Below are 27,408 nucleotides of genomic sequence, written 5' to 3'. Positions count from 1 at the left end.
CTAATCTGTTTTCAAAACAAACCATGGACTGGTGGTAACGATTCTCTTTGTTTTGTACATTGTGTATTGTGCAAACACAAGCTCAAATAATCTGGACCGAGATTGACAAAGCTATTTGCCGTGGGATACGGGAGCGGGCAGTTGGTGATTTGCTGTAACCTTGGCTATCATTTCACTTTTCATGAGGAACCAACCGCGCAAGGGTGCCACAAAGGTATCACAAGCTGCCCTTGTGATACCTTTTGTGCAAAGAGCTTTGTAGATCTGTTGCTTGCTTGTCAGCAGGTTAAAATTCTGCAAAAAAGTGTCCAATTGTTTCATGAGCTGCAAGCTACAAAGTTGCTTTGGTCTGCTGCAGTCCCACGTGGTGTTTATTCTCTATGACAGTGCATGGTACAAATGTCATTCAGAAATTTTTTTTAAACATTAATTTGGTGTCCACTGTAGTGTTTACTTTTCCTTTGCCAGTGCCTGGAATGTGCCTTGATAATGCCTTGTAGTGTCACTAAATAAGGTTTTAAATAAAACCTTATTTAGTGACACTAATGCCTTCATCATCATCGTCAGAGAAAGTTGGCTTTCCTGCAGGGCGTATTAGTGCTAAAGTTTTGCTTTAAAACGGCAGTCAGGCGGGCTCCCCAAAAGTTTCGCTGTCAGGGAACTTGTGCACAAACTATTCTCGTCCTTCAGTCTCTCCTGTGCACCCATCCATCACCCGTTCCTTTCACATGAATGCTGTGAAAGGAACGGGTGCCGTCCCCACTACTGTGGCAGGTGCTCATTCCCGTAGCTAATTTGCAAGGGTCAGAGCGCCCTTTCTCTTAACTTTTTACTTTTCTTTTTACTCGCAGCTTACCACGCTGCGAGCCATGAGCTGACAGTGTGATCAGCCTTAAACGCCTCGCCCCTTTCCCTTGTAAGCTTTTTTGTGCGCACGTACGAACTCGCCGAGAGCTGCAGAAAAATAGGAAATAAAACCGCGCAGTCATCTGTCAACCGTCTGCTGTCAATGCATGAGAGGAGTGTGGATCGGTATACAAATTATACTACGTTGGACAGGTGTCTTGGATAACTATCAGAAGAAGTTTTGATGCTAATAACATCAAGCTGTCGCTCCTAAGCCGCCTGAGCACTTGTCTCTATGATTCCATCTTTATGATTCCAGCAGCATCAAAAAGCCGCCGTGAAATGGGCAGCCCCGCGTTTGTCTGCTAGAATAGAGCTGTAGTACATTCACGGTTCATGGAACTAATTAAATGAGAAGAGTAGTATTAACTCTATGATGAGAAGTATGTGAAATCGCACATTTTGTTTCTTGCACTGTTGTGCACAGCGCCCCCACCCCCGGTCCACAATCCAGGCCAATCCGATCTACGCGGCTTTGCCATAGGCTTTGCCGGATCGCCGCCAACCTTGCGCGCCTCGATGTTCGTTGCACGTGTTTTGCCGAAGTAAGCCTGAGCTTCGAATTCCACAGTAATTGAGCCATGGCTCGAAGAAGTAGGAAAAGAGCTAAGAAAGCTCCTGCTACAGCAAAGCCGTCACAACCTGCGCCACCAGCAAAGCGAGCAGCTCCAGCAGAAACTGTACCAGATGAGCCGGAGCCAGATCGAGAGTTTACCAACTTCAAGTACAGAATTCATCGAGTATCGTTCTATCAGCCGGAGACCAAGGCCATCAACGTTTTGGTTTACGACAATGATACTGCAAGACTTGCAGTAGTAAGGTGAGCGTGCGTGCGATTTGTTTGATTCATTTGACATTTGTAAGGGCCAAAGTGTACCTGGACAATGAGCGTTCGAATTGTTTGGAGTGGGTCCTACCGTGCGACGGATTTCAAATACATGAAATGGCGAAAAGTGCATACTTCTGTACTTATGGGTCGCAGCTCCTTGAAATGCTAAAGCAGTGGTTGTTTGCTACCGTTTTCGATAAACGTTGTTTTTTGGCATATGACAGTACATGCGCAGAGGTAAGCGGCCCTGCAGGAAAAAAAAAAATGGCGGGCAAACCCGTACTTTTTTTTTCCTTCTGGACCACGAAATACACTGAAGTGATTTGTAAACATTGCGGGATTACTAGCGCAAATTGTAGTACGGTGTCCATAGGCCGTGTTTCGACCCCTCTGAGCGCGTTTACGCTAATTTATTTAGTAAAAAAATCAATTGGAAAATGCTGTCCTCCTCTCTGCACCCTCGCCCATTTTTTGTGGCGTTTTCGTCTGACGTCAGGAGGAGATGAGCTGGCAATTGGCTGCGCTACTGCACGGTTCCCCGACTTTCCGACCGAGTCAGTCGGCCCAGCGTTTAGACCGCCGGGCGCCGACGGGTCATCGCAATTCACTCGCTCAGTTGAAACTAAGCCACAACACGTTTGTGAATGGAAGAATGTGCCTTTCTTTACTTTGTTAGTTTGTACACTGCGTCAAGCTCCGAGTCCGGGTCGCTCCACACAAGCGCTGCACAAGTGCAGATGCGACGCTTCGCTGACTTTACGCTAGTAGGAACATCTAATGCCACTTGAAGGCGGGAGAAGAGTCAGCGAAGTCAATATAGGTACTAAGGAAATAAAATCAATTGAAACTTTTACCGTACAGCGCAAAACTAGGGAGCAGGAAGCACTTTTTTGCGCAGGGTGAAGAAGCGCAGCGGTCAGCAGCACGACCGTACATCTGCGAACGCTTTTCCATCAAAGAAATGCAATTGCTAGGCGCGAGATATTGTGGAAGTTTGGGGGACGCTTACTGCACGAGCGCTACACAACAAATAGTCACCTAAAGTACTTGAAATGCTAAAACTAAATAAAAGTGTAAACTGGTTATACATTATATATCTTATATATCCAACCTCGGCAGCGCTGGTTCGTGGCCGAGTGGTCTGAGGCGCTAGGATTATTGTTTCGCAAGTCACAAGTTCGAATCCCCGAGGGTACATGCTTTCTTTTTGTACGTTGATTTTATCGTTTTCGGCCGATGTTTCCTAAACTGAGTTCACCATTTTTGGGCCGCAACGTTCACTGCTCCACGAGCGTGTTGGCAGAACGCGTGCAGACTGACAATGACGCTCTAGCGAGTTCTCGTTGGCGTGCTGTTGCCACAGGCACCGACTGCTTGCGGGCAGTGGGCACAGGCTTGAATCAGCACACCCTTGGCCTGGTGCGAACATGCTCTTTACGATACAGGCATGAGTGACGCAAGCTCCGAATATGCGGGAAAAGCGCATGGCATTTGAGCGTCTGTGGTGACGCGGAGGGCGTTCATCCACTGCATAGGCCTCGGCTAGTGATTTCTGCGATTCCAAGCCGTCCTGGGAGGATTATCTTAGGCATTTTACAGCCGACAACATGGCAGAAGCGCGGTACGGCGATTACTGAGATATCGAGAATGCCCATCCAACGATGCCGTCAGATGTCTGTTTCGCTGCTGCGTGGCGAGATACGACCGAGCCAGTTTCAAGCAGAAAAAGAACAAGTTGGTTTATTCCGAGGTAGTATTTAAAGATGCGAAGGGAAAGGGCAAACAGGCGAGATATTCACAGAGCATGCGCGATGATAAGTTGAGACACCGCAAGTGTTGTGATCAGTCAAGATTACACTGCCGGTACATCTTCCTTTCTTTGCAGGAATAAAAAAAAAACAATGTAGCATGGTAATGCAACACTCAGTTTGACACACTGCGACATGCGCCTTGAACAAAGTTGTTGCCGTAGGTTAGCCGTTCCGGGGGTCTTCTGTTACGGGTCGACCTCCTCAACCCTTGGGTGGTGGTAGTCGTACTGCTTGCGGGTGGGTGACCTTGAACTTCTGCCTCACCGTCCGATTCTTCATCTGAAGCGCTGTCTTCAGAGTTGTTGAAGGATTCTCCGGTGGCTAGCAGGTGTTGGCGGTTGCGTCGTATAGCGTTGCCCCTTTCTGTGGTAACTACGTAAGACCTGGGCCGCATCCTGTTGACTACCTTTGCCTTCATTGCCCACGTGTCCCCTTGAACACGGACCACCTGTCCTTCATGCAAGGGCGGAAGGTGTCTTCGTGCCGGCAAAGCCTGCCGATGCTTGTTGACAAACTGGCGTGTCGTTTTGTTGAAGTCTGGTATTGGCGTCCTCAGTCGTCGTCCTTGGAGCAGCTCGCCTGGTGACTGGCCATCTTCAAGAGGGCTAGCTCTGTAATTGAGCAAACCGAGCCAAAAATCATTCTTTCCTTCCGACGTTTTTTTTTAGGATCCTTTTAACGACTTGTACACCTTTTTCTGCCAACCCGTTCGAGCGGGGAAATCTGGGGCTGGAAATCGTGTGCTTGAAGTCATAATTTTTTGCGAAGTTCGTAAATTCTCGGCTGCTGAATTGGAGCCCTCCATCTGTACATACCTCGATGGGAATGCCATACCTCGCGAACATCGCACTTAATTTCGAAACGACATTGGCAGAGGATGTGTCGCGCAGCAATTCTACTTCCGGGAAATTGGACAAGGCGTCGTATGCGCAAAGGTACGAGCTGCCAGCACATTCAAACATGTCAACCCCGACTCTGTACCATGCGTGCTCGGGCACAGATCGCATCAGGACGGGTTCACTTGGTTGTTTGTAGGCATACTTTCTGCAAACTGCGCACTTGTTCACGAGAGAATCAATGTCTGCGTTCAATCCTGGCCAAAAGACGACCAGTCGAGCTCGTGATTTGCACTTGTTAAGCCCCATGTGCCCGTCATGTATTCTCCGCAGTATCTCCGGCCGCATAGTTGTTGGTATGACGACCTTGCTACCTTTGAACACCACTCCGTTTATCTCAGTCAGTTCATCTGAGAAGGGCTTAAGCGGTCCTTCTAACGGCCTATTATTCCTTAAGGCTTCGATGACAAACTTAAGATAAGTATCGGTGCTCGTTTCCTGCGTCAACCGCGTCAAAAGTTGGTTTATTCCGAGGTAGTATTTAAAGATGCGAAGGGAAAGGGCAAACAGGCGAGATATTCACAGAGCATGCGCGATGATAAGTTGAGACCACGCAAGTGTTGTGATCAGTCAAGATTACACTGCCGATACAATGTCAAGCATGTTGTTTTACAGAACCGAAACCGAAACTTGTTTGAATGCTAACCTTGGACATCGTCCAACCACGGTGCCACCTCCTCCCGACGTCGCAGCCTTTAGTTGGTGCGGCCACCACAGGCCGCGCATGGTTGTTTTTCTTCTTTCCCGCTTTATAAAATAATGAACGACTTATCAACCGGATAAATGATGAAAAGTGTGGTAATTTGAGCCAGTCTACGCAGTGCAAGCAAAACCGGGAGCTTGACAAATTCATTTCAGTGTCCCTTTAAAGCCAGCAAAGACATAGGAATGTTTTCGCATGACGGCAGCGGAAGCGGGACCTCTGCATCACGTTTTCGAACTTTAAACGTGGTCAATAATACCCCTGCTACACTAGGGGCCGAATGTCATTTGACTCAAATGCGAAGTTGTGCGGCTCCACTGGGTTTTGAAATGCCATTCGGCTCAAATGACATTCGAGCCGAATGAGCACCCTTTCGAGCCGAATGCCATTTCTAGCACTCGCGCACAGGGTTTCAAGTAAGCATCAACAAATGCATTACTGGTGTACTTCAAACAAACAAAATATTATTAATTGTGGGACATTGTTTACTTCTGCCATTTCTAGCACTCTCGCGTACAGTGTTCCAAGTCAGCGTCAACAAATGCATTACTGGTGTACTTAAAACAAACAAAATATTCTTAATTGTGGGACATTGTTTACTTCTCGTTCACTTAAATCGTGATATCAAGATGTAATAATTCCGTACTCTCAGCACCAGTGCGAGCAAACGACAAACCAGTGTGGCCAGACAGCACAAAAAAACCTCGATTGCGATTCAGAATTAAGCAAACACCGTGTCATAGCTTGCGTTATTGAGTCTTTGATATCATTTTAATGCCAAAGACTGCCGCTAAATTTGGTTGTTGCATTATTGTGTAAAAACAGAACTCAACAGCAGCAGCGCCATGCACCACGGCGAGCGGTTGTTAAAGCTTCCAAATGCCATCGAAATTGTAGGGAAGCACGGTGGATTCTGAAGGGCATTCGAAGCACCCCATTGAGTCAGGTGACATTTAGTTTAAATGACATTCGGTCCTTAGTGTAGCCGGGGTGTGAGGGCACCTAATGATTAGGTGACTCCAAAATACTTGTTGTAGTGGTTCAAGGGAAAGGAAGTGCACTGGGGATGGTATTGAGCTCGGCAAGGAGGTCACCTACATACAACCCAGTGCGGATGAGGGAAAGTGGAGGGGGAATGAAAGGATAGAACATAGTGTTACAGAGAAAGAGAGAAGAAAGAATAAAAGATTGGGCAAGGTCAGGCTAGCGCATCAGTCAAGTCCAGGTATTTTTTGTATGGTTAGGTGATGTCATGCAAGCAATATCCTTTCAGTTGCAGCTTTAAAAGCATTCCGTAGATGCTTTAAAGGAAAGCAGGAGCCATTAAAATCAACTACTCCTCTGTCGAAAACGACAACGATGGGGGAGCGCAACGCTTTCCAAAATCAAGTCTAACACCGAACGAGTCGAACCCATATGCAAGCACCTGTTTCTTATCGAGCATTTCATGGCTTTCCCCAGCATTCAACCATCATCGCCGTTAGATGGAGGGGTGCATTTTCTGTCTAATTTGCACGTCCATGCACCCCTCTCCAAATTCAAATAGCTTCGACCATAACGCGAGGGACCCAGGTTCGATTCCGATCACGGGAAGAATTTTAATTTTTCTTCTCTTCACCCACGATCATCATTGTCAGAGAAAGTTGGCTTTCCAGCAGTGCGTTTTGGGTGGACTGCAGATGAAATGAGAGGCTGAAAGCTTTGCTTTAAAAAGGTGTGTACTGTGGCGAAATGACGACGGAGTACCATTTGCGCAAGCGGTGACTAGCTTTCACAGTGCTACCGGCCATGAAGGAAAGAGAAAAGAATAATGTTTATCAACTCTGCTGTAGAAGCCCTTCCCCTGTGCTACTTTCGATTCCCAAGATTGTTTTATATTTTCAAAATTTGTAAGGGGCACACATAACTTTCTTCAACCATTGTGACTGTTTTCGGTTTATGTAATCTGCATTTTGTTTGACATTGATCAAACGTACTTACGCTTGTAATTGAATATGCACCTGCCTGTTCATCAGGAACAACTAGGATTCATTTCTAAATGTTCGGTTTCTTTCTGGGCAACGGAAATTTTCGAAGGTTTCACAACCCTAGGCATGGCCGGTCTGCATCTTACTGATTGGCTGTCAACGATTCGCTGTTAATAATAAAGTGAATGACATGGCTCTAACTATATCAATAAGCGCGTTCACTGCTCATTTAACATGAAATCAATCATTTATTTATTGCGGTTTTTGTGCTGCTGATTGCTGTCCCCACTATTGGTTGCCGTATCACCGCCTTATAACAGTCCCCTTACAACTAATGGAATAAAAAAAATGCTGCACTGATGTCAGATTCGAGAAGCGTTGTTCTGGGAAACTTTGACACAAGCCTCCTTTATATTTTTAGAATTCCCGCGCAATGCTCTTGATGGGGAGGTTAACTGAGTTGTTGGATGTCTCCCCAGGTTGGAGTCGATGCGATGAGCGCTTTACATCCTTGTATTCTATGCCACTGTTGGCAACATTGGTTGTAACCGAAAATTGTTGGAGCCAGTAGTATTATGCGTGGTGGCAAGTGCCGTAACTTTGGTGTTTTTGCTACTTTGTGTTTTTGTTTTTGTATGTGTTTAGTGTTTTTGTTTTTTACCGTGTGAACTTTGGCTAGGCACCCATCACGGTTGCCGCCCGTTACAAAGGGAAAAGCCACATCCACGTGTTGTGGTTCTTTTAGACAAAGAAAAACAAGGACACCTAGGCACTTCATATGAGCTGTTAATGCAAAAACATTAATGTTCATTTGAATGCCCATAGTTTTGTCTAATAGAATGCAGAACGGTGTGGGCCAGTCCACCTCTGCGGTGTGTGCCACACTGTGCAGCCTGGGGGAGGTTCAGGAGCCATTTTGCTGCTACGGAGCCCGTGTCCACACCACTCACTGAGTGTCCTCGCGCTATGGGGTTGGGTGCGCTTGGGTGCGACAATAGGAGCGCTTCTTTTTAAACCGTCCACATTGGTGCACATCATCTGGGCCTGTACCCTAGACGGTTATCCCTCTTCTCACCATTGTTCCTCCTCTTTTGAGAGGAGGAACCACCACCACCCCTGCAATCTCGAGTGACAGTGCTATGTCACCCGCTGCTTCTCGCAAATGTGTGGAGGGGTGATGCAGATGCCACCAGACACCCTTTTTTTTTTTTTTTTTCCCCGCTCAGTGGGCTATTGTGTTCACATGAAAATAGTGGCAGATAGCAATGGGTCTCCCCCCATGCCACAAATTTTTTTCATGGGTTGTGTTGCAAACATGCTGTGGTGACGTGTCATTTGTCTTTGTGCGTGTATCGCTGTCTCAAAGTGATGCACTTCAATTTTCAGGGGAGACTTCACGATCGAGATCTGGAACTTGATGTTCACACCATGTGTCGAGGGGGTAAGGTTGTCGTTTTGGCAGCATGTTTTTTTGCTTTTTCTGTAGTATGCGTGTAACCACAACTGGTCTTTCTCTGCCAGGTAATGCTTGGTTGCCCCAACAACTCTGTGGAGTCGGTTGTGTGGCACAGGGGAAGGCTGTTCACATCCGGCCTCCATGGATGCATTGTGGAGTACAACCTCGTCTCACTTCAGAAAAAGGTTAGCATGGAGGAATTTCTTTGTAATGTGCAAGCTGTGGAGCCATTACTGGCATTTCTTGCTGCAAGACTCGCTTCTTTTTTGTTTCCTTGCAAAGCTATCTGTTGACTGTGGCAAGCGCCAGCCTAAAGAGGTTTACTTCAAGTTTTTGTTTGTAGTCTCTTGCAGCATTTTTGCTTTTTTTTTTTTTTTTTCAGCTTCAAGTAAGAATTTGGGCTGAATGAAATGACTGAAATGTTGCCTGTGAAAGGCACAGGACAGGACTAGTAAAATAAAGCTTGGAGCTTGCTGGCCCTAGGGGAAAGCATTGTTAATGCAAATGTGTAGTGTGCCCAGGGGAACTTGCTATTTAGGCAGCGGCTGAAGCAAGCTCAAGTACTGTGTTCTCACACACACCCTGTTGTGCGGGTGTGGGTGTCCGTTTTGAGGCACCCACACACCCACTGGTCCTCCCCTTTGTTGAGAAAACCAGTTCCTAAACCAGTCTGTATGGGAGCAAGATTACTGCTGGAGATGGCGCATCTTGGTGGTTGGCTCGTCAATATGGTGCACCTTTCAGAAAGCAGCACATACTGGCCAGTACTTCGTGTTCGTTGGCCTTTCAGCTGTGCCACTGGTACGTGAATTAGGATCAACGAGTGCAGAGACCAAATTAGGGTTGTTTGCCCTTATGAGTACCTGCTAGCCCGTAAACTTAACGTCCACATTGAGGCTGGCCAACCGGAGGCTGATAATCTATTACAGCACCCTTACTTACTTCAATTTTAGTTCTGGTGTCTGAGGGCCCAGGAGCTGGTGCGAGGCATGTCCGGCCTTCAGTATGCCCCTTTTTTTATGCCCGAGCATTTCATTAGCCTAAAAAGCATCTGCTAACTTTTGACGATCACCTTTAGTCCGCTTCTCCCCAGCTCAATTAACAGTAAGTCTTATCCCATTCAGCACATCTGAAACTGCCCAGAGTTAGCGGTGGAGGTACCTGCTGCGGTGGCTAAGGTGATGGGCTGCTAAGCCCAAGGACACAGGTTCGAACCCTGCTGCAGTGGCTGCTTTTCTGATGGCGCCTAAAAGCAAAAACAGTGGTGGGTTGAAATGTCGGCTCGCGCTAAGGATCTAAGGATGTGTCGCACTTTTGCCACCTGTTGATATCCTGTAGCTTCATTAGAGAGGTTTCATGCCATAAACGTGTAAGGTGCAGTGCCACTGTCAAAAGTGGGCCAAATGAGTTTTGTTTGAAAGAGTCAGTGAGTGGCAGGAGATGGCCACGGGATGTTGTGGGGGCCCATGCAGTAGACAGATGGCCTCACTGTCCCTTTCTGAAAGACACTCTGTTTAACAAAGGTCCCCTTCAATTTCTATTCCCAGTACTCTGTCACTGTGTCATCTGGAGCCGCCTGGTGCATGGAACAGGACTATCAGAAGACGAGACTTGCGGTGAGTTCACTGTATCTGGCGTTACAGTTGCTTTTTAGCCCAGTGATTTTGGCAAAGCAGCCCACAGGGGCTGGTTAGACATGCATTTTGTGCCAAATGTTTGCTTGTCGTCATCTGTTCCATGTTTATTTGCCACTTAGCACAGGTTGTGAGATATGCCCAAAAATTCCTGAAAGCAGCAGTGTAAGTGAAGAGTTTATTTTCGTAACGGTTAGTCTTTAGCATTCAGCATATCTGCTGAATTTTCTGTAAAATGTAAGAATTTTGACCCGTCTTATGATTTTATGAATCGTGCCCTACAAAAATGGGAATATCTATTAAAGTGACACTGTGGTACCTTGCGCCACCATGCGAGGGCAATAGGTACTCTTGTTATCACCATCTGCAGAATCTGCAATTTCTGTCTTCTCGGGGCTGCACATCCATATCCAGAACTCTCTGCTACCTCGGCGAGCCTGTTTGAAGCCAATGTTCTGGGGCCAGTTTGGACTTTCATGTTCGCGTTGCTGTTTGTATGACTGCTGCGTCCAATGCAGTACAACCACTGTAGTTGCTTCACAGTGCAATCGCAGGCTCGAAGCCGCGACAGTACTACCAAGGGTTTTTAAAATCGTGCATGTCAGAATTTGCTTCTCCTGCTGAATGGAGTTGTTGCTCATTACTCAATGCTGACGGTTTCACGTGTGGTTGTGAAAATGTGAGAACACTTGTCACAGAACGTTAATCCTTTTAAACTTCAAAATTAAAGTGTGCGGCCCCCGGTCCGCGGGTTTCACAAATTTCAAAGTCTCTAGGTCGGCAGGTATGCATTCAGGCTTTTTGGTGGCAGTTCAGCTGATCACTTCCTTATCTTTATCTACCCAGCTTGCATTGTAGCTTCACAATATGACCTGTGGGAACCCTCTCAGCCCCCATGCCTTCTGTGCATGTGTAGTTGTGCCTATAGTTCATGGTGGCGGTCATCTTGGCCAGCAGTGGAGTCACGTGCTAGATCGCATTGTCCCTACGGTACCATGTGGCTTGCAAACGAGGACACTGAAGGGCAGGCACGCATTGGTCTCCTGCTAGCGCGGTCCCCCTCTTAGCCACGAAGCCCATATGGATGTGCACAACATTTCTGTGGGGACTCTGCTTGGGGATTCTGTCAATGCTGGTTGCCCTTGTCTCCCGCGTTTTGCTTATAGTGAATTCCACTGGTCACATTGGAGCAGGTTTTAAGGTCAAAGCTTTATGGGCCCCATTGTGAAAAAAACCAGCGTTGTCGGGTGCAGTCGCTGTAAAGAGTGAAGAGGCATTTTTGAGTTTGCTTGGGGATTGAGCCCAAATCCGCAGGGTAGGAGCTGAGGTCATTACCACCACACTGCGCAGCACTGCCAATGGCAGAACAAGAGTTCGCCTAGTGCGTGCGGCACTGACATATCGCGTGACAGGTGGGAGTGACGGCCCATGAGTAGAACAAGTTGTTGCACAAAGTGGTGCCGGTCTGCCTGTCAAAGCTATTTGTGCCAAAAGGCAAGGCGAACAAACGAAGGCAAGGAAAGAGATGCAAACACGGTGCAGCAGTAAAGCAGAGTTACTGGATATACACCAGTTTCGAAACTCTCCATAGGCCCCGTGTAACAAAAGCCCCCCCTTGTTCTGGGGAAAACGGGAGCAAGCATGGGACAAGTTGACGAGATTGTCGCCTGGTGGTGGAAAGTCAAAGTTGTACTCGCGTGCTTGTGGCTGCTGCCATAAGTCATAAAAAATATAAATCTGACGACACAAATAAATATTGCCCAACTTATGCTGTCCAATTTACAAAGCAAGCTTTATTTTATTGAGTTTTGTTATTAAAGTAAATGTTACAGAGTCCAGTTTTCGTCCCTTAGGCGTCACACCGGTACACTTGCCCCTCAGCTTCCACCGTGCAGGGGGGCTCACGCCGCCCAGATTCTGAAGCGGAATCTTGCAACTGGTTTATATTGAGGAACTCTGGCAGTGAAGAAGCCTTTGATAAGTGTCGCCAGAAAGCCATGATGCGTTCACTTTCAGGGAACATAAGCAGACTAAAGTGCCCTGAGAATTTTTATTGCTCCAAAAGGAGAAACTTGTATATTTTTGTCTTCGGGGCAAAAAAAAAAAAGCAGTTTCAGGGTGATCAGTGGAATTTGCCGTTGGTGGAGGAGTGGAGCACCTTGCCTGCATAGTGAGCGACAGTGGTGCTGCTGTTTAGTAAATTGCCTGTACACTCTTCGATATCGAAGTCCGTCTTCCGTGCTTGAATACTGTAGTCCACAGACCAGTATGGGTGCATGCGGGTGAGACCTGTGCTTTGCAGTCACAACCGTCATGTCCAAGTGCTTGGTAAATCATCATTGGCAATTCACGTGACCTATTTATTCTCTGGCATCTTTTAATGCCTCGATATCACTTTTTCTTACAGGTTGGTACAGAGGAGGGTTGTGTGGCCATCTACAAATTTACAGATAATGGCATTGAGTTTGTCAGAAATTTGAACAAGCAGAAGGGTGAGTTGGGGGCTGGGCTTCTGCAGACAGTTTCTGATTTTTTGTGTCCACAGCACCATCATGGTTAGAAACAGTAGATACGGCTCAATTTCAATTTAATTTAAGCTGGAATGTTTCTGCGGGCTCCACTGCTTTTCTCGAGTGTGGACATAAAGATGTTTGCCTTGGCATCCCTGTAAATGAAAGAAAAGAATGGACCCAGGTAGTTATTGAATTTAATTGATAGCGTAAAGTTAGGGCATAGGGGGCAGGCAGGTCTCATTCAAGACGTTAAGCCATTGCTGTCTAGGTCCACATTGTGCACTGATTGCGGCCGCGGTGGCTGCTTTTCAGATGGAGGCGAAAAGCAAAAATGCCTGTGTGTCGAGATTTCGGGGCATGTTAAAGATCCCCAGGTGGTCAAAATTAATTTGGAGCCTTCCGCTGTGGTGCACGTCATAGCCCAAGCGTAGCTTCGGTGCGTCAAACCCCATAGCCAGTCAGTCCACATTGTGAGCTACGTTGCCCTTCTTCGGCTCAAAAACAGGCAGTTTTCTAGAAGGAATTTTCTGCAGATAGTGTTTTGGGTACGGCCATGATCCAAAAAAAATTTACTAAGTGCAGCAAAATACAACCAGGTAGTGGAGCCAGTACTGTGGCCCAATTGTCTTAAAAAGGGCCGTCGTTTTGAAAGGACACGGTAGTGCTATGCAAATGCATGTGTTCTCGGGTTGGGGCACTGCTTTGATGGCCAGAGGATGAGCAAAAACCCCTAAGGGGAGCACTGTAACATTGGCGCAAGACGACACACAGCACTGTAAAAGTGACACACAGTAGTATTGTGTGTCGCTTTGCGCCCTTGCTACAGTGCTCCCCTCAGGGGTTTCTGCTCATCCTCCAGGCCTCAGAGCGGCGCCCCAACCAAAGAACACATGCATTTGCATAGCGCTACCGTGTCATTTCAAAACGACGGCCTCTAATTTTAGAGAATTGGGCCCCTGTTTACAGTTTTGAGTTGTCATTAGTGGTGTGTGATGGCAACGTTGGCATAATGTGTGCCATTTAAGAGACATCAGTGGCAAGTGGCTCTTGCTACAATGTTGGCATGAACTGCCATCATTGGTTGTGTACTTGTCCAGTACTGAGGTACTTGCACTCCTCAACATGGACCGATGGTTTACTTCAGAGCACGTTGAGGGCCATTTTATGTGTGCGTGTGTATTTATTCGAAGTGCTACTTTCATGGGTGTTGTAAGGATTGCCAAATGTGTACCATATTTTTGTGCTTCTCATTCACTATCTTATGCTACAGGTCGCATACTGTGTCTCGCCTGGAGCAGGGAGGGGGACACCATAGTCACTGGATCAGTGGACACTGTTGGCATCTGGAATGTGAAGACTGGTAGCCTTGTGGACCGGATCTCAGTGGGACGGCTTCAGAAAGAGAAAGAGACGGTTGTGTGGAGCATTGCGCTGACAAGGTATCATCTTAACCCACGTGCTCTGTGCGGAGCCCAAATAGCCGAGCAGTTGGCAAAATTTATTTGATCTTTTTCGGCTGGGGCAGTGGGTTTTGCTCTGACCTCATCCACTGTGCTGGCAGAAATACCACTAATAAGAAGTTCCCTTATAAGATGAAAGATGGTGTCGACTGTGAGGAAAGGTTGTTCCTTCTCGACAAAATTCGGAGCTGCAGCAAAGGAAGAAAAGTGTTGCAGTAGTGTTAACAGTAGGGCAGTTTGAAACATGTTCATCTTGGAAATGCAGTGCAAAACTACACAAATGCAACCGAAGGAAAACAACGTCAATTTCTGACATCGTTGTCTTCCTTCTGTTTGTCATTTGGCAAGGTTAAAAAGAGGTGCGGTGTAGTCAGCTTCAGATATTGACTAGTATTGTAGCTTCTAGATCTACTTTTATTGAGATCAAATGGCTAGAGTAAAATTGCAGTACATGTGTTAGTACATTCTGTAATTTTATCATGTATTTTAGCGACTTCACCATAATCACTGGAGACTCGTGTGGGAGGACTTGCTTCTGGGACGGGCGAACTGCCACGTTAACGTCGGTAAGGGTGCCTTTTTGATGTTTGCGGTACTTCTTTTTGTAACCTGTTATTTCTGTTCACACTGAATTGTGTTGGCGGTTGGTGTATCACCGTTTGTTGTTTTCTGCATGCATGCTGACTGTAAAGCAGGCTGCATAAAATGCTGACTTATTGTGCATAGGGCATAAACTTAATTCAGGAATAGTGTGATGTAGCAGACCAGGAAAATTCAGAAACACAGATGGCAATTACTCCAAGGGCTGTCCTTCTGTTGAGGCTGCTTGCAGTATTCTGGATGCACGCACACATAGAGCGTGGAGGTTGCAAAAGAGTGGGACTGTCGGAAATGAAAATGCTTTACATGGACCTGTGAACAGTTTTGAATAAAATAGCACTGCCGGGGGGGGGGGGGGATCAAATGCTTGATGCCATCTGCTTAGTGGGAGGCAACAGGCACTGCTATTAAAAATCTTGGTCCCTTCGGTTTGTCATTTTGTGACTGCTCGAGAGCCGGCATTTTTTTTCCCCCATAGATACGGGCTGTAAAGGCAGGTCTTGGACTGCTCATGAACTATACAGGACTATTCGAGGCTTGTAAATGAAAGAGATTGTTAAATTCTCTGTAAAGTCTTCATTCTGGAACAAACTTCAGAATCCTGAAACTTTTTTGTTGAACACGTATTTTTAAAAATATTTGTTGAATAGAAGTTGCCAGATACATTGTTTTAAATTTTTATGCTGTCATTTTATTGTTCTTTTTAGGGAAACATTTAAGGTTACCCAGTAAATCCACTTATAGCTTTATGGTTTCTGACGTCATAGGCCATAATGAGGAAAAATGTGCTAGGTGGGGATACCCATTTTCATGTTTTCATATTTTCTGCATTATTAAAAAGCTTATATGTACTTATCTTCGCGGCTGTCTAATCTGGGGAAGCAAGCCTGATTGTTTTAATGCGAAAATGTTAGTTGACTGTTAAGTTCAAAATCTGCCATTGTCAAAGTAAGAAATGGTGCTCAAAATAGCTGATGGCACAAAGAAGATAAAAGTAAAGTAAATGAGCTGAAAAAAAAAATTCACGCATCTCCACGAAGTGAATCATGATGAGTGGGCGAAGCACTGGGGTTTGTTCTTACCGTAAATCACCCGTGGCATTGCCCACTCGCTCATGTAAATGAGTGACAACGCGTGTGTACAGTATATACAATTCCAATCCAATCCAGTTCGATACAGTTCAATTTAATCCAATCCAATGCTCCTCGCGCATACGCAACACTGTGTACACGGACGCCAAGGGACAAGCCACGGACAAAGCGAGGTCCTAAGGTGCTTCGCCCCTAAAATTGTGTAAATTGGGGTCTGGGTGCTAATCGAACCCATGGCTTCAGCAGTGCAAGCCACCCAGGCATTCCCAACGCCACCAAGGTTCAGGGCTCTAGCTGACCAAAGGTAGACCTAGTGGATGCATTGTGGCCTTTGACTTAACAATGTGTTTTAGGTAGTGAGGCCTGCAAGAGTAACTTGAGCATGCAAAGTATAGAAGTAGCTATTAGGTGAGCAGCAAAGTACGTTCCCGCTAATTGTCCTCGTAGGCCGGCCTGACGTTCGGCCTGGCATTGCAACTTTGAGCTCGAACATTGTCAACTACAAAGATTGCTACTACAAAGACTATACCGAGCGGAAGCAAGCTGGCGGGGGGGTACTTGCTGGTGGAAATAGGTGCAGGCAAAACTTTCACTGAAGCCAGGTGTACATCACATTCTGCAATAAAACTGGGGTTTGAAACAGCATTCATGGTGCCTCTTTCAATGGCTTTAGATGCTACAATTACTGAAGTTGTCTATTGATAGCTTGTATGTATCACATTGTACATGGCTGTGTTTGTGCAACTGTAGTTCAAATTGAAAGCATGATGCTGTTGTGTTTTCAAAGCTTAAGTCTCCTGAACGATCAAGAGATGATAAAAAGTGCAACACATCTTTGGTGTAAGTCAGTGTTCAGGCAGCACACACAAGGAGTTGAAGTGGAGTAATAGTCTCTAACAGTAATTTATTTTCTTTATTGAGTCTAGTAGAGCTCAAGAAATAAAATGAAGCATTGTTTCAATGCAAGCAAAATGCTGCAAGCCCGGCCAATAGTGGGACACCGCACTGTGTTGTCATATTTCGATGCCTGTTGTGGCGTAGCCAGTGCAACATATGCTTGTATTTAGAAAATTGAATATTGAATAACAGTCCTATTTCTGCACTCATGTATCTTTTTTTTCGCACCTATCTCTGCAAGCCACAAAAAACAGAGGTAGTACCCAAAATGTGTTACTGTCAGAAAAAGGGAAAGCAGCCTGCATGGACTGATTGTTAGTAGTAAAGCCTTCACATTTTCTGCCAACTTTTATTGGTAAAATTTACAACTGCCAAATTTCCACACCAAGGAATTTTCCTGTGGGTCAGAATCTGATTGTAATTACTGTTTCTGCAATTTATGGAGTATTGTTACAGCAGAAACGAATGTTGAGCCAGAAATTATTAGACCGAAATCAGTGTCTGCTTTTTAAATTCAATATCAAACCTGAAACCCTGCATTTCCCCGAGCCTATATTCTCCCTTGGGAATGCATGAGTAGTAAGGGTTTCTCTAATTGTGATTTGAAATATGTAGGTGTTCATTTACATTAACTTTAGCACCTGAAGCATTTCAAATCTAGCAAATTTTTACTTGGGCCAGAAACATCCTTTGCAAAAGCGTAACTGCATTTTTCGGCCAGCTAATAAACGGAAGAAAAGCTTTACTAGTATGTCATGTGACCTGGCCCCATTTGTAGCTTTGTCTGACATGCGAAGCAAACTTGAAGGGAAAGTCCTTGAGGTAGCCCATTAAAATAGTGCATAGAACTCGTTGCCAAGAGCTAATAAGTTTGCTTGCAGTATCATGATGCCACTCCCTGGGTTATAGCTTGACAAATCGATACGGCAATAGGTTCATTTTGGTTTTGGCTGAAAACGCACACCTCTCTTGTAGCTGTGCATTCATCCCAGCCTGGGTCTAGGCCCCGGTGTGGATGCGCCTGTTGTGTTGGCATAAACAGTGAATTCAAAATTGTGGTATGCAGATGCATCTTGCTTGGTTTTGTTTTTTCAGTCGTTCAAATCCCACAGCGCTGATGTCTTGAAGGTTTGCCTGAGTCAGGTAAGATGTTCTTCGGGTGTTTCTTTATTATACAAAGAAAATGGTGGAGTCTTTCTTTTTTTTTTTTTTGTTTTTCTTTTGGGTTCAGGCACATCAATTTAGTGGCCATAAATGTTTTTTTTTTTTTAAATAGCTCTCAAAGTGGCCATGTAGACAAAATACTGCTTTGTTCCAATAACGATGATGGTTTTAACCAGGGTGTCGAACCAGAACCGAACCGGTATTTTTGCCGGAACCGAACCCGAACTGGTATTTCTTCAGCGCTGAACCCAAACCGGAGCTGAACAGAAAAAAATAACGGTTACTAGTTCACAATGAAACGATTCGACCCTTTGCTGTTGATAATGTGCGGTGAGCGCTATTCGGGGATTTTCTCTTTCATGCACCATCAATTTTGTAACTTCTCATGCACTTACATCCGCAGATCAGTCAGAGCACTGCCAACGCTGTCTTAGTTACAACGTAAGGAAATATATATGTATCAATATTTCAATGGTATGCTGCTGCTGGTAGCACGAGCAGGGTGCAAGGCTGAGAAAACGAAATGTCCCATTCTCGGCAGCATGTGGGTGATACGAAACATTGACTTTGCCCTTCCCTCGCTGTGACTGTGTAAAGAAAATCGGGGCATAAGATTGCTGCGCTGCGCAACAGCGATGTCCAACTCCTGAAATGTGCATACTTGTTGCGATTCATAATTTTCTTTAATTAAAAAGCTAGCACACCTGGAAAGTGTAAATGCCAAGTGTGACCTTAAAGAGCTGCTCAGCGTTGGCGTCGTTAGCTGCTGGCCGCAAGGATGTTGGTTCAATCACCGCACCCAGCTGCCGTTTTTGTGATGTAGACGAAAGACGAAAATTTGTGTGTGTTACAGGTCCCTAGGGGGTCTAAATTGCTCTGCCGGCTTGCAAGTTGCAATGTATACAGTGTGCCTCATAGCACAGTAGTAGTTTCGGGGCGTTGAACACATCTAAGATTTTTTGGGAAGTGTGTTTCTACGAGAAAAAAAAAAGCAGGGGCCGACCACATGGTTTAAAATTATTCCGCGCTGAATTCCCGTGCGAATAATTTCTGCTCTTCTTTGCTGCCTTCAGCCATCAAATAAGCAAATTGGGAGCGCCGCTGTATGGGAGTCATTAGTCCCTGTACAGTTTTCGATATCTAGGACAAAGGCTTGCGAGGGTCGAGCAAGGCGCAAAAAGATTTCCAACAATTCACTTTCAATTGGGCAATGCGTTGCTGGAGCTTCTTTTGTGTTCCTGCGCAAATTCTCAAATCTTTGAGATATTTCATTCGCCAGTATTTGCATTCAGTGCAGCGAGGAACAGCACGATCGCACTCAAGCTCCACGTCAAACTCGGTCACTTTTGGAGACAGCCGGACGGAATGCTTGCAGGCTTGCAGTGTGCTTCCAATGGCAGACTAGATTTTCAAGGTCATCGCTCCGGGAAATTTTTTCCATTCTTAATTTGAACTTTGGCCAATCAGTTACCCGAACAACATTCGGATCGAAGGAACTTCGTAATTCATTTATGGTTAAATAGGTTGGAATGTGGTCGCTTTCATGAGTTTCAGTGTCTGGGAACCATTGTGCGCAACCCGATAGGCATCGTAACAGAAACATTAAAGGAGTACTGACACGAAATTTTCGTCTTACGTTTTTTTTTCGCTGCTATGCGCGCCTACCAGCCCACTGATCATAGAATGACACATAAGACTGTCAAGGGCAGCGTAAACATTCATTTACGGCATCGTTTATTCGTGTCAGTTTCGGTTTAGACAAAATGAACGCCGAGCGGCCGCCATGACGTGAGGTATCGCGTGACGTCACCATTCTTGCTGTACCGCTGCCGCTCTGGATGCGCGCGCCCAGACCGGCCGAGGTCTTCACCGTCCCCACGCGCCCGGGCAGCATGACGTCAGTCCCAAAACGATGTGGTGTACACACGCCGGAGCAGCGCGCGCCAACCGCAGCCAGCGCGTCGGCTTCGTCACGGGAGCCCCAATGTCGGCAGTTGGGGGCAAGTAGCAGATGATGTCATGTCGGCCCGCTCTGGGCTTTCTCGTGCGGTCGAAGATTAAAATGGATTTAAAATATGTTTCGCTGAACGGTTGCTGTTGAAACTTGCTGGGAGATATCTCCTGATAAAAAGGAAGCATTTTACATAGTTATCTCAGCTTTGAAATTTCGTGTCAGTACTCCTTTAAGTCTAAAACAACTGCCGTAGGTCAGTCCACGTAAATAAGTGGGGCTTCCGTCATTTAGTAAACACAGCCCATGGTCTGAGGCAAAAGCTACCAGGCTTTGACCTCGCCTGTTGGCTTTTGGGCTTCCTCAAACTATGTGGTGCACATTAAAATCACTGGTAATAACCCACGGACCCGTTGTTGTGTTTAATATGTCTGCAGCCTCTTGCGTTGAAAGCGATATGTCGGGTATATGTATGCACCCACAATTGTGACAGTGAGCTAGCGCTTTCTGATGGTGAGACAGACGTACTCATTACCCCTGAAAGGTTGCACAAGATGGTGAACAGCGGAGAGTTCATGTCTGATGAAGACGGCACGGCGACTTTGCTGGGGTCCCCACGCGTGGCTGATAACAAAGTTCATAGCCAGATATCCGAATAGGTTTGGATACGTTCGGTTCGCAGATGACTAGTATGGGCAAAGATCAGAAATATGTGACATTAATCCTCTAGCGTTCCACTGAAAAATGGGAGCCTCTGATTTCCGCACTCAATGAAAAACATACGTCCGCCATGGCACTTGCTTATCCGAGGCTTGCAAGTACTCGATCCAGGGCCTCCAGCATCTGCAGTGCACTCAACGCAGATCGTGTATTTAGACTGGTGAGCAATGTGCGAATGGCATTCGTGAGGGACCTCAGGACCGCTACGACTTGTCGATGTGGGCCTGCAGTCAGGGCGGGAGATGACCGCCTTCTGCACTGAGCGTTGGGGCTCAGTCAGAGGTACAATCGGTGACAGTGGGGGACACGTGTCAACTGCCGAGGTTTGTTGTACCTCGTCCATTCGTGGGTGTTGGCTATTCTATGAAAGCAATGTGGTCTTACCTTTGTTAATTCCAATTCATTGTGCGTTTCTCGGTGTTTTTTCACTTCAGAGCTTTTTTCCTTGGATTTTAAACCATTTCCAGATTGTATGATAGGGTCTAGTCCCTGTGATTCCCTTAGTTTTAAAAAAAGACGTAAATTGTCATTTTTAAAAGCAATTGGCCAAGTTCGAATTTTCATTTCGAAGTTTGAAATGTTTTTGTGCATTTGCTACTCGTACTAATTTCATTGAACTTCACAATGTTCATGTACTTATTAATTACATTTTGCCAAGTTTTAACATTAATTCTAGCCAATAAATTTTAGTTTCATTGTTGCAACTTGTTTGTTTCAAACGCACAGTTCTGTCCAGATTCTGCGAGCTTGTGTACACGAAAAGCCCTGCCAAAGTAAATTAGTTTGAAAATAATGCTAGAATTGTTAGGAAATTTTCATGGTTCCGCAAGCACAAATTTAGGTAACTAAGAAATGAAATCTGGGCCATGGACCCGCCGCGGTGGCTCAGTGGCTAAGGCGTTGCGCTGCTGAGCACGAGGTCGCGGGTTCGATTCCCGGCCGCGGCGGCCGCTTTTCTGATGGAGGCGAAAAGCAAAAACGCCCGTGTGTACGAGATTTCGGCGCACGTTAAAGATCCCCAGGTGGTCAAAATTAATCCGGAGCCCTCCACTACGGCGCGCCTCATCGCCTGCGTTGCGTCGGCGCGTTAAACCCTACAATCAAATCTGGGCCATGGTATATAGAACATCAGAAACAGCTTGACTGCACTCTTAATTCGAACAGATCTAGTAAAGCCTCGTGGTTTTTTGAGAATCCCTGCTATGCTCAGTACTTCTTCCTTGTGCATTCCTCCATACTGTAATGGTGTGGATAACTCACTTGGCTGGTTTTTAATTGATTGTGAGATCTTCCCGTTGCCATGTCAAATTAACTCTTTCGTTACCGCGAGAAAATTGACCGATTTTTACGGGTCCAAGAAAACTTTTTTTTTTTGCTAAAAAAACTTGTTAGGCACTAGTTACAGGAACACAAAATGCAGATTTTTTAACGGCCTTTCCAATAACACCAGTTTTTAAAATGTTTTCATATATCATAGTTGCGAAAAAAAATAACACAATCAAAATTTTTGTTAAAATGTCGAAAAAATGATGGAAAAGGAGTTATGTATAACAAACCACCAGTAGTAGAACAAAAATTAGAATATACATTTTATAGGGAAACATTTCAAAAACACGCCCTAGAAAAAATGTCGACGTGCACGGAACAGTTTTTCAGATATAGAAAAAAATGTTAGCACGCGTGGTGCCCGTGTCATGCAGTGAAGCCCAGCCTCCAATTGAAAATGTGCAATTTCGGGTGGTTCCATGGAAGAAATCTGGCGGTTTCACATTATCAGAGGCCCCAATTTTCCCCCACATAATGTAAAAACTTCTTGTCAATGACTGACTTTGCATTTACAGCCAGCACAATATTTGGCGCAAGCACGTGATGCGGAAAAACATGCATGAAGTTGAAAACGGAACTTCGTGGTTGATGCTTGTTGACATTCACGGTCAGTTATCTCTCAAAACATAAAGCTGAGCTTTCTTATCATCTTCTTACTCGCAATTGTAGCCTTGCAGGAATGAGGTGCGATGCGCTAGAATCGTGCCCTTCAAACTTTGGCCGAGTAGCTGTTGCGCAATAAAAAAGATCAGCACAACAAGCCTCCTCCATTGCAGCACCACCTAACATTATGAAATGAAACAGTACAAAAACTTATCGGAGACTCCGTCCGAATAGACAGTTCAACTAAGCAGCAACACTAGACCCCCGGAGGTACCCTCGTATGGAAACGAAACTGGACGGCGAACAGCTGGCAGTGCGCAAGGCCGGTTTGAAGCGCTGTCCTCGTTGAAACAGATATCTGGCGACTGGGTGTGATCTTTTGACTTGCATCTTAAGTTTTATCGCAGAAATCGGGTTAGGGCTCAGTGGAATCAGGAGCAGCATGATTTGTTCGAGGATCAGTCGTGGACGCTCAAGGTGCCACGGCAGGTAGCCTTGAAGTTGGGTAACTGCATAGTAGCGCTAAATATCGATTTCGCGATGCATAAACGAAACCGAAACTGTTGTAAACTGTTCGCGAATGGTCCTGGGGTAAGTAGAACTACCACACAACTTAGAACAACGCGCGCAAAGGCAATAAAACTGCCTAAAGTCATAAAGTAGCTTTCCAAACAGGCACTGCGTGACATTTTCAGCCGATTTCTGGGATTATTACTGTCAGTGTGCAAACCTGACGATTGAAAATCATTTGCTGGTTCATCATTCATGCCCTGATAACAGAAAACACGCTGATGCAGAGTAATTACGAGTGGCACACATTCTTCGTTGGTAGCAGGGACGTGCGATGACCACGCCCCTTTTACACACCCAGGTGATTCAAACGCGTGTCAAAAATCACGTTTTTGTTGCAAAAATGAAAACTAAACTGATTTTGAAAGGCCATTTTCTGATTTAACTCCAAACAGCTTTACTTGTTCACGCAATGCCTGGAATGTTATGAAAAAGTGCTCCCAAAGCGCTCCCAAAAGCGCTCCCAAACAGGCGCAGTAAGGAAAGAGTCAAATGGCATTGGGGATTCCAAGTCCATCTTATTGAAACAAATCTTCGGTTTTTCTGGAGTTCAAATGGACTGAGTGTGCTTAAGCCTCGGTCACCAAGTTTAATGTGTTTACATTTGCTGTTTTCAGGACGAAGAGAAACTGTGGTCGGCAGGCGTGGACCCAGCGGTCATAGAGTTTGCCAAGATCAGCGACACCTGCAATCGCACTCACATGTGGACGAAGTCATTGCAGAGAACGTGCCACACTCATGACGTTCGAGCCATGACTTATGCCAGAGGACACCTGGTGACTGGAGGTATGCTTTCTCGCATTGAAGGCATTTGAATGTCTTGCCACATGCACTGAATCCCGGCGTTTATCCGGTTGGGCATTTGGCTAACAGCCCTGGCCCATGGGATCTGCACAAGTGTGGATTTTGACGTTTGGGAGGTTTGTTACTCAGTAGTATTTGGAGCTTTCTTGTCACACTGAACGCGAATGATTCAGTAGTGAATTTCTAATCCATGGGATTGTGTTCGGCCTTGCAGGCTAGCAGCCTTGACCCCGAAGTGTTTTAATTGATTGGGGGGTTAACTCGCCGAACCTACACCTGGGCTAGGAGGCACGCCGTAGTGGAGGGCTCTGGATTAATTTCGACCACCTGGGGTGGGGATCTTCAGTGCGCTCAGAAAACTCAGCACGCAGGTGTTTTCGCTTTTTGCCTCCATCAGAAAAGCATCCACCGCGGCTGGGATCAAACCCACATCCTTAACCTCAGCAGCACAATGCCTTAGCCACTGTGCCACCGCAGTGGGTGGGAAGTGTTTTCAAAATGTCTAAGCTATTCATACATTCATCATCCATCCACCCTATCCTGTCTGGTTAGTAGTCAAAACAGTTCGGCTGGTGCCGTGGATCTGAAAGTGATGCTGGGCCTGCAGTGTCAGCAAATGGATTTCCGACAGGGAGTGAGGGGAAGTCCATTTAGTGATGGCCCTGCAGAATAGTGGTTTGCAGCTCCCCAAGGGCCACACACGGTTTGGTGCGCCTGAGAGAGGAGCACACGCGCATCGATGCACGCAGGTTGATCAAGGCTTTATTTAAGGCGGAAGTTTTGAGCTCGCGTACACACTTTCAGGCTGGTCGCCGTCTTATACCAGCACAGTGCTGCCTTACACAGTGCCACAAATGGTCCAGGATAGAAGAGAACATACCTATGTGTCACTTGATATGTGATAACTTCACTGCAGTCAAATCCTGCCCCACAACGAAATTCACAGGGCACAAGGAATCATTTGTTGTGGAAACTGTTGTTATGAAAAAAAAAAAAGAAAAAACAGAAGGGGGGGGGGAGGGGGGTGACCCAGGGGCTGCACTCACAACTGAAGTGTAATCACTGGAAATGCACACTAATTTACAGAAAATCTGATCTTCGTTGGGGTAAGGTAATGTCCTTAAATCAAGGCTTGAGCAGAGTAGAGTAATTTGCTATGTGCAAGCGTGTATGTGTGTTTCTTTTTTTTTTGGCACAGAGAACCCTTGCAGGCACAGCCCTTAGCCATGCCCACTGAAAGATAATTGCCTCAAGCAAGTTTTGCTTTTTCTTGTGTTGATGCGAGTAGTGTGCCGTAAGAGTCTTCGTTCTGCATGAAAAGGTAAAACTCGGAGGCCTTTTTATTTTGGTGTTGCTGCAGGCCGGGGAATCTTTGGTGCTGTGTGCGTTTGAGAGGCACATGTTACAACCTAGTAAGTGCGGTAATCAATTGCTCAGGCTGCTCATTTCCCATTGACTGAAGTGCCGCTGTAGGCAATTGGCAGTGTTCGGTTAGTTGTGCAACATCTCTAAATAATTGGCAGTCAGTGAGAAACTTCCAAACATTTGACTTTGTGGTGCTGGGCACTTGTGTAATGTTTATAGCACTGTTTGTATTGTGAACAAAACAATTATTACCCGCTGCGGTAGCTCCCATCGGGCTGCTGACCACGAGGATGCGAGTTTGATCCCAGGAGCTATGGCCATTTTTTATATGGGGGTAGAAAACGAAAGCACCCACATGTAAAGGTTTTGGCACAAGTTAAGATTCCCGGGTGGTTTAAGTCAGTTCGTAGCCCTCTCCTATGGCACACCTTGTAGCCCAAATGCAGCTTTGGCACTTAAAAACATTGAAATTTGATTTGAAAACTGTTGTGCTGCCAGTTTACATTGACACCGTTTCTCAGAATGCACTTCCATCTTCACTGATTGGACACTGCATGTGAGGGGACCTTGAGCTGCTCGTAGGAGAACAAGCAAAGCTGTGTAGCTGTTCCTTACAGAGTGACCTTTATTTATCCTTTGAAGGGTCCACAAAGACAAAGTACGACTTTGCTCAGTTTGGAAGAAGTTGTGTTTGGCAACTCAGTTGGCCCTTTTTCTTTTTAAACAAAAAAATGCAAGAAATTTTGAAAAACATTTAAATTTCGCGCTACAGTGACAGGAGCAGGAGTGATGTAACACGGGTGAGCGCTTTAAAAACAGTTTTCCGTGTGTCAACTGCATCTTAGCATTAAAGTGATACAATGAAACGAACGAAACTAGGGCCTCATTACAATCTGCCAGCCGTGTTTCTTTGCGGTGACTTGGTTCGGCGGCCACCAATTCCTCAAACAAAATTGCGTACGTCGTAGAGAAGTTGCTGGCAAGTGGCTGTGAAGTCACCATTGCTTCACCTCTTTTTTATTTTTTCCCCATATCTCCGTTATTTGTTTGAAGTTTGCTGTAAAACTGGTATTATTATTATCGGGACAAAACAGTGTTTATAATGAAGCAAACCTATATTTTGTCTTCATGGCCCCTTGAATGTATCCTAAACATCAAGTGCAGCCAGTTTGTATCATTTCAGAGGCAACTGGCAGTCATGCTTACTCACTATCTGCATGGTATCAAACTTCCTGGTGCTGGTCGTGTGCCTTTTTTTTTTTTTTTTTTTTCTTCTTTCAAGCTGTGGGGTTAAAAACTAAGTTTTATCATTTTTCGCTGGTGCCGTATAACATAATCTCGAGGGTGTTGTTTGGTAAAGGTCTTCTTTGTGGCTGCTGTCCTTTCATACCAATTTTGGGTCCAGTGTAATTGCAACAAACAGAACAATTGCTGTGAGAGCCAAAGTTTATGAGAGGCACGAGGCAACTGCTGACATATTGCTGTCTTCTGGCTTAGGTGTGGACACCTACCTGGTTCTGTCAACGAGGATCTCGGTTGTGAAGCATGCTCCATTGCAGGTACTTGTGTGGCATGTGTGGAAGTCAGCTGCGTACTTCATCTCATTATGCCCTTGTTGGCGTCTGAGTATGTCTTTATTTAATTTAGTCAGATACTTGTGGTGAGTTGCCCTGCTTGTATTGGAGTTTTTTTGTTGTTGTTTTTTTTTTGTGCTCTTGCATTTTTTCTCTCTGAGCTGGTAAACATGCGTGTATATATATTTTTTTTTAATTTGTGACCCACTTTATAGGCAGACAGCACGTAGCTTCACATTTTTCATAGAGGGGAGCAGAGCTTGCTGCTCCATTTTTCAGGATCACGTCAAAGCCATGCAGTAGCATGTTCTCCCCCTTTTCTTTTCTTTTTTATTGAAGGCGGTTCTTTTTTGTGTGTTGGTAGTCGAACTCTCACGCTCCCCATATTTCCACAAAAATTCTTTGAGCTTGTGCTGCTGTTGTGAAGGCTCTGTTTCTATGTGATTTTTTGTTCTTGCATTTTTCTTGAATTTCTTTATCTTGCAAAAAGCGTGTGACATTGTGTCGGCTGAGCATCCTTCAACCTCCCAAGTTTTTTCCTTTAGCACAGTCTGTTTCTTCTTCACTG

General features: G+C 45.6%; 1 protein-coding gene across 1 annotated transcript in view; it reads left to right on the top strand.

Moving 5' to 3' along the window:
* The first annotated feature begins 1,374 nt into the window (after positions 1-1,374).
* The window catches only part of L(3)72dn (UTP4 small subunit processome component l(3)72Dn), a 49,472-nt gene continuing 23,438 nt past the window's right edge, over positions 1,375-27,408 (top strand). Inside the window, exons 1-10 of the mRNA XM_077686550.1 lie at positions 1,375-1,726; positions 8,499-8,553; positions 8,634-8,753; positions 10,116-10,184; positions 12,610-12,694; positions 13,986-14,154; positions 14,666-14,741; positions 17,859-17,906; positions 23,715-23,883; positions 26,764-26,825. Coding sequence (XP_077542676.1) covers positions 1,488-1,726; positions 8,499-8,553; positions 8,634-8,753; positions 10,116-10,184; positions 12,610-12,694; positions 13,986-14,154; positions 14,666-14,741; positions 17,859-17,906; positions 23,715-23,883; positions 26,764-26,825 — 1,092 coding nt within the window. The 5' untranslated portion in view covers positions 1,375-1,487. The remainder of the gene's footprint in view (positions 1,727-8,498; positions 8,554-8,633; positions 8,754-10,115; positions 10,185-12,609; positions 12,695-13,985; positions 14,155-14,665; positions 14,742-17,858; positions 17,907-23,714; positions 23,884-26,763; positions 26,826-27,408) is intronic.

The sequence above is a fragment of the Haemaphysalis longicornis genome, unplaced genomic scaffold (assembly GCF_048455015.1).
Source record: "Haemaphysalis longicornis isolate Haplotype H1 unplaced genomic scaffold, Haemaphysalis longicornis Haplotype H1 scaffold_1, whole genome shotgun sequence".
Taxonomy (NCBI): domain Eukaryota; kingdom Metazoa; phylum Arthropoda; class Arachnida; order Ixodida; family Ixodidae; genus Haemaphysalis; species Haemaphysalis longicornis.
The sequence above is the reverse complement of the archived record's forward strand: the minus strand, read 5'-3'. Positions and strand labels throughout refer to the sequence as shown.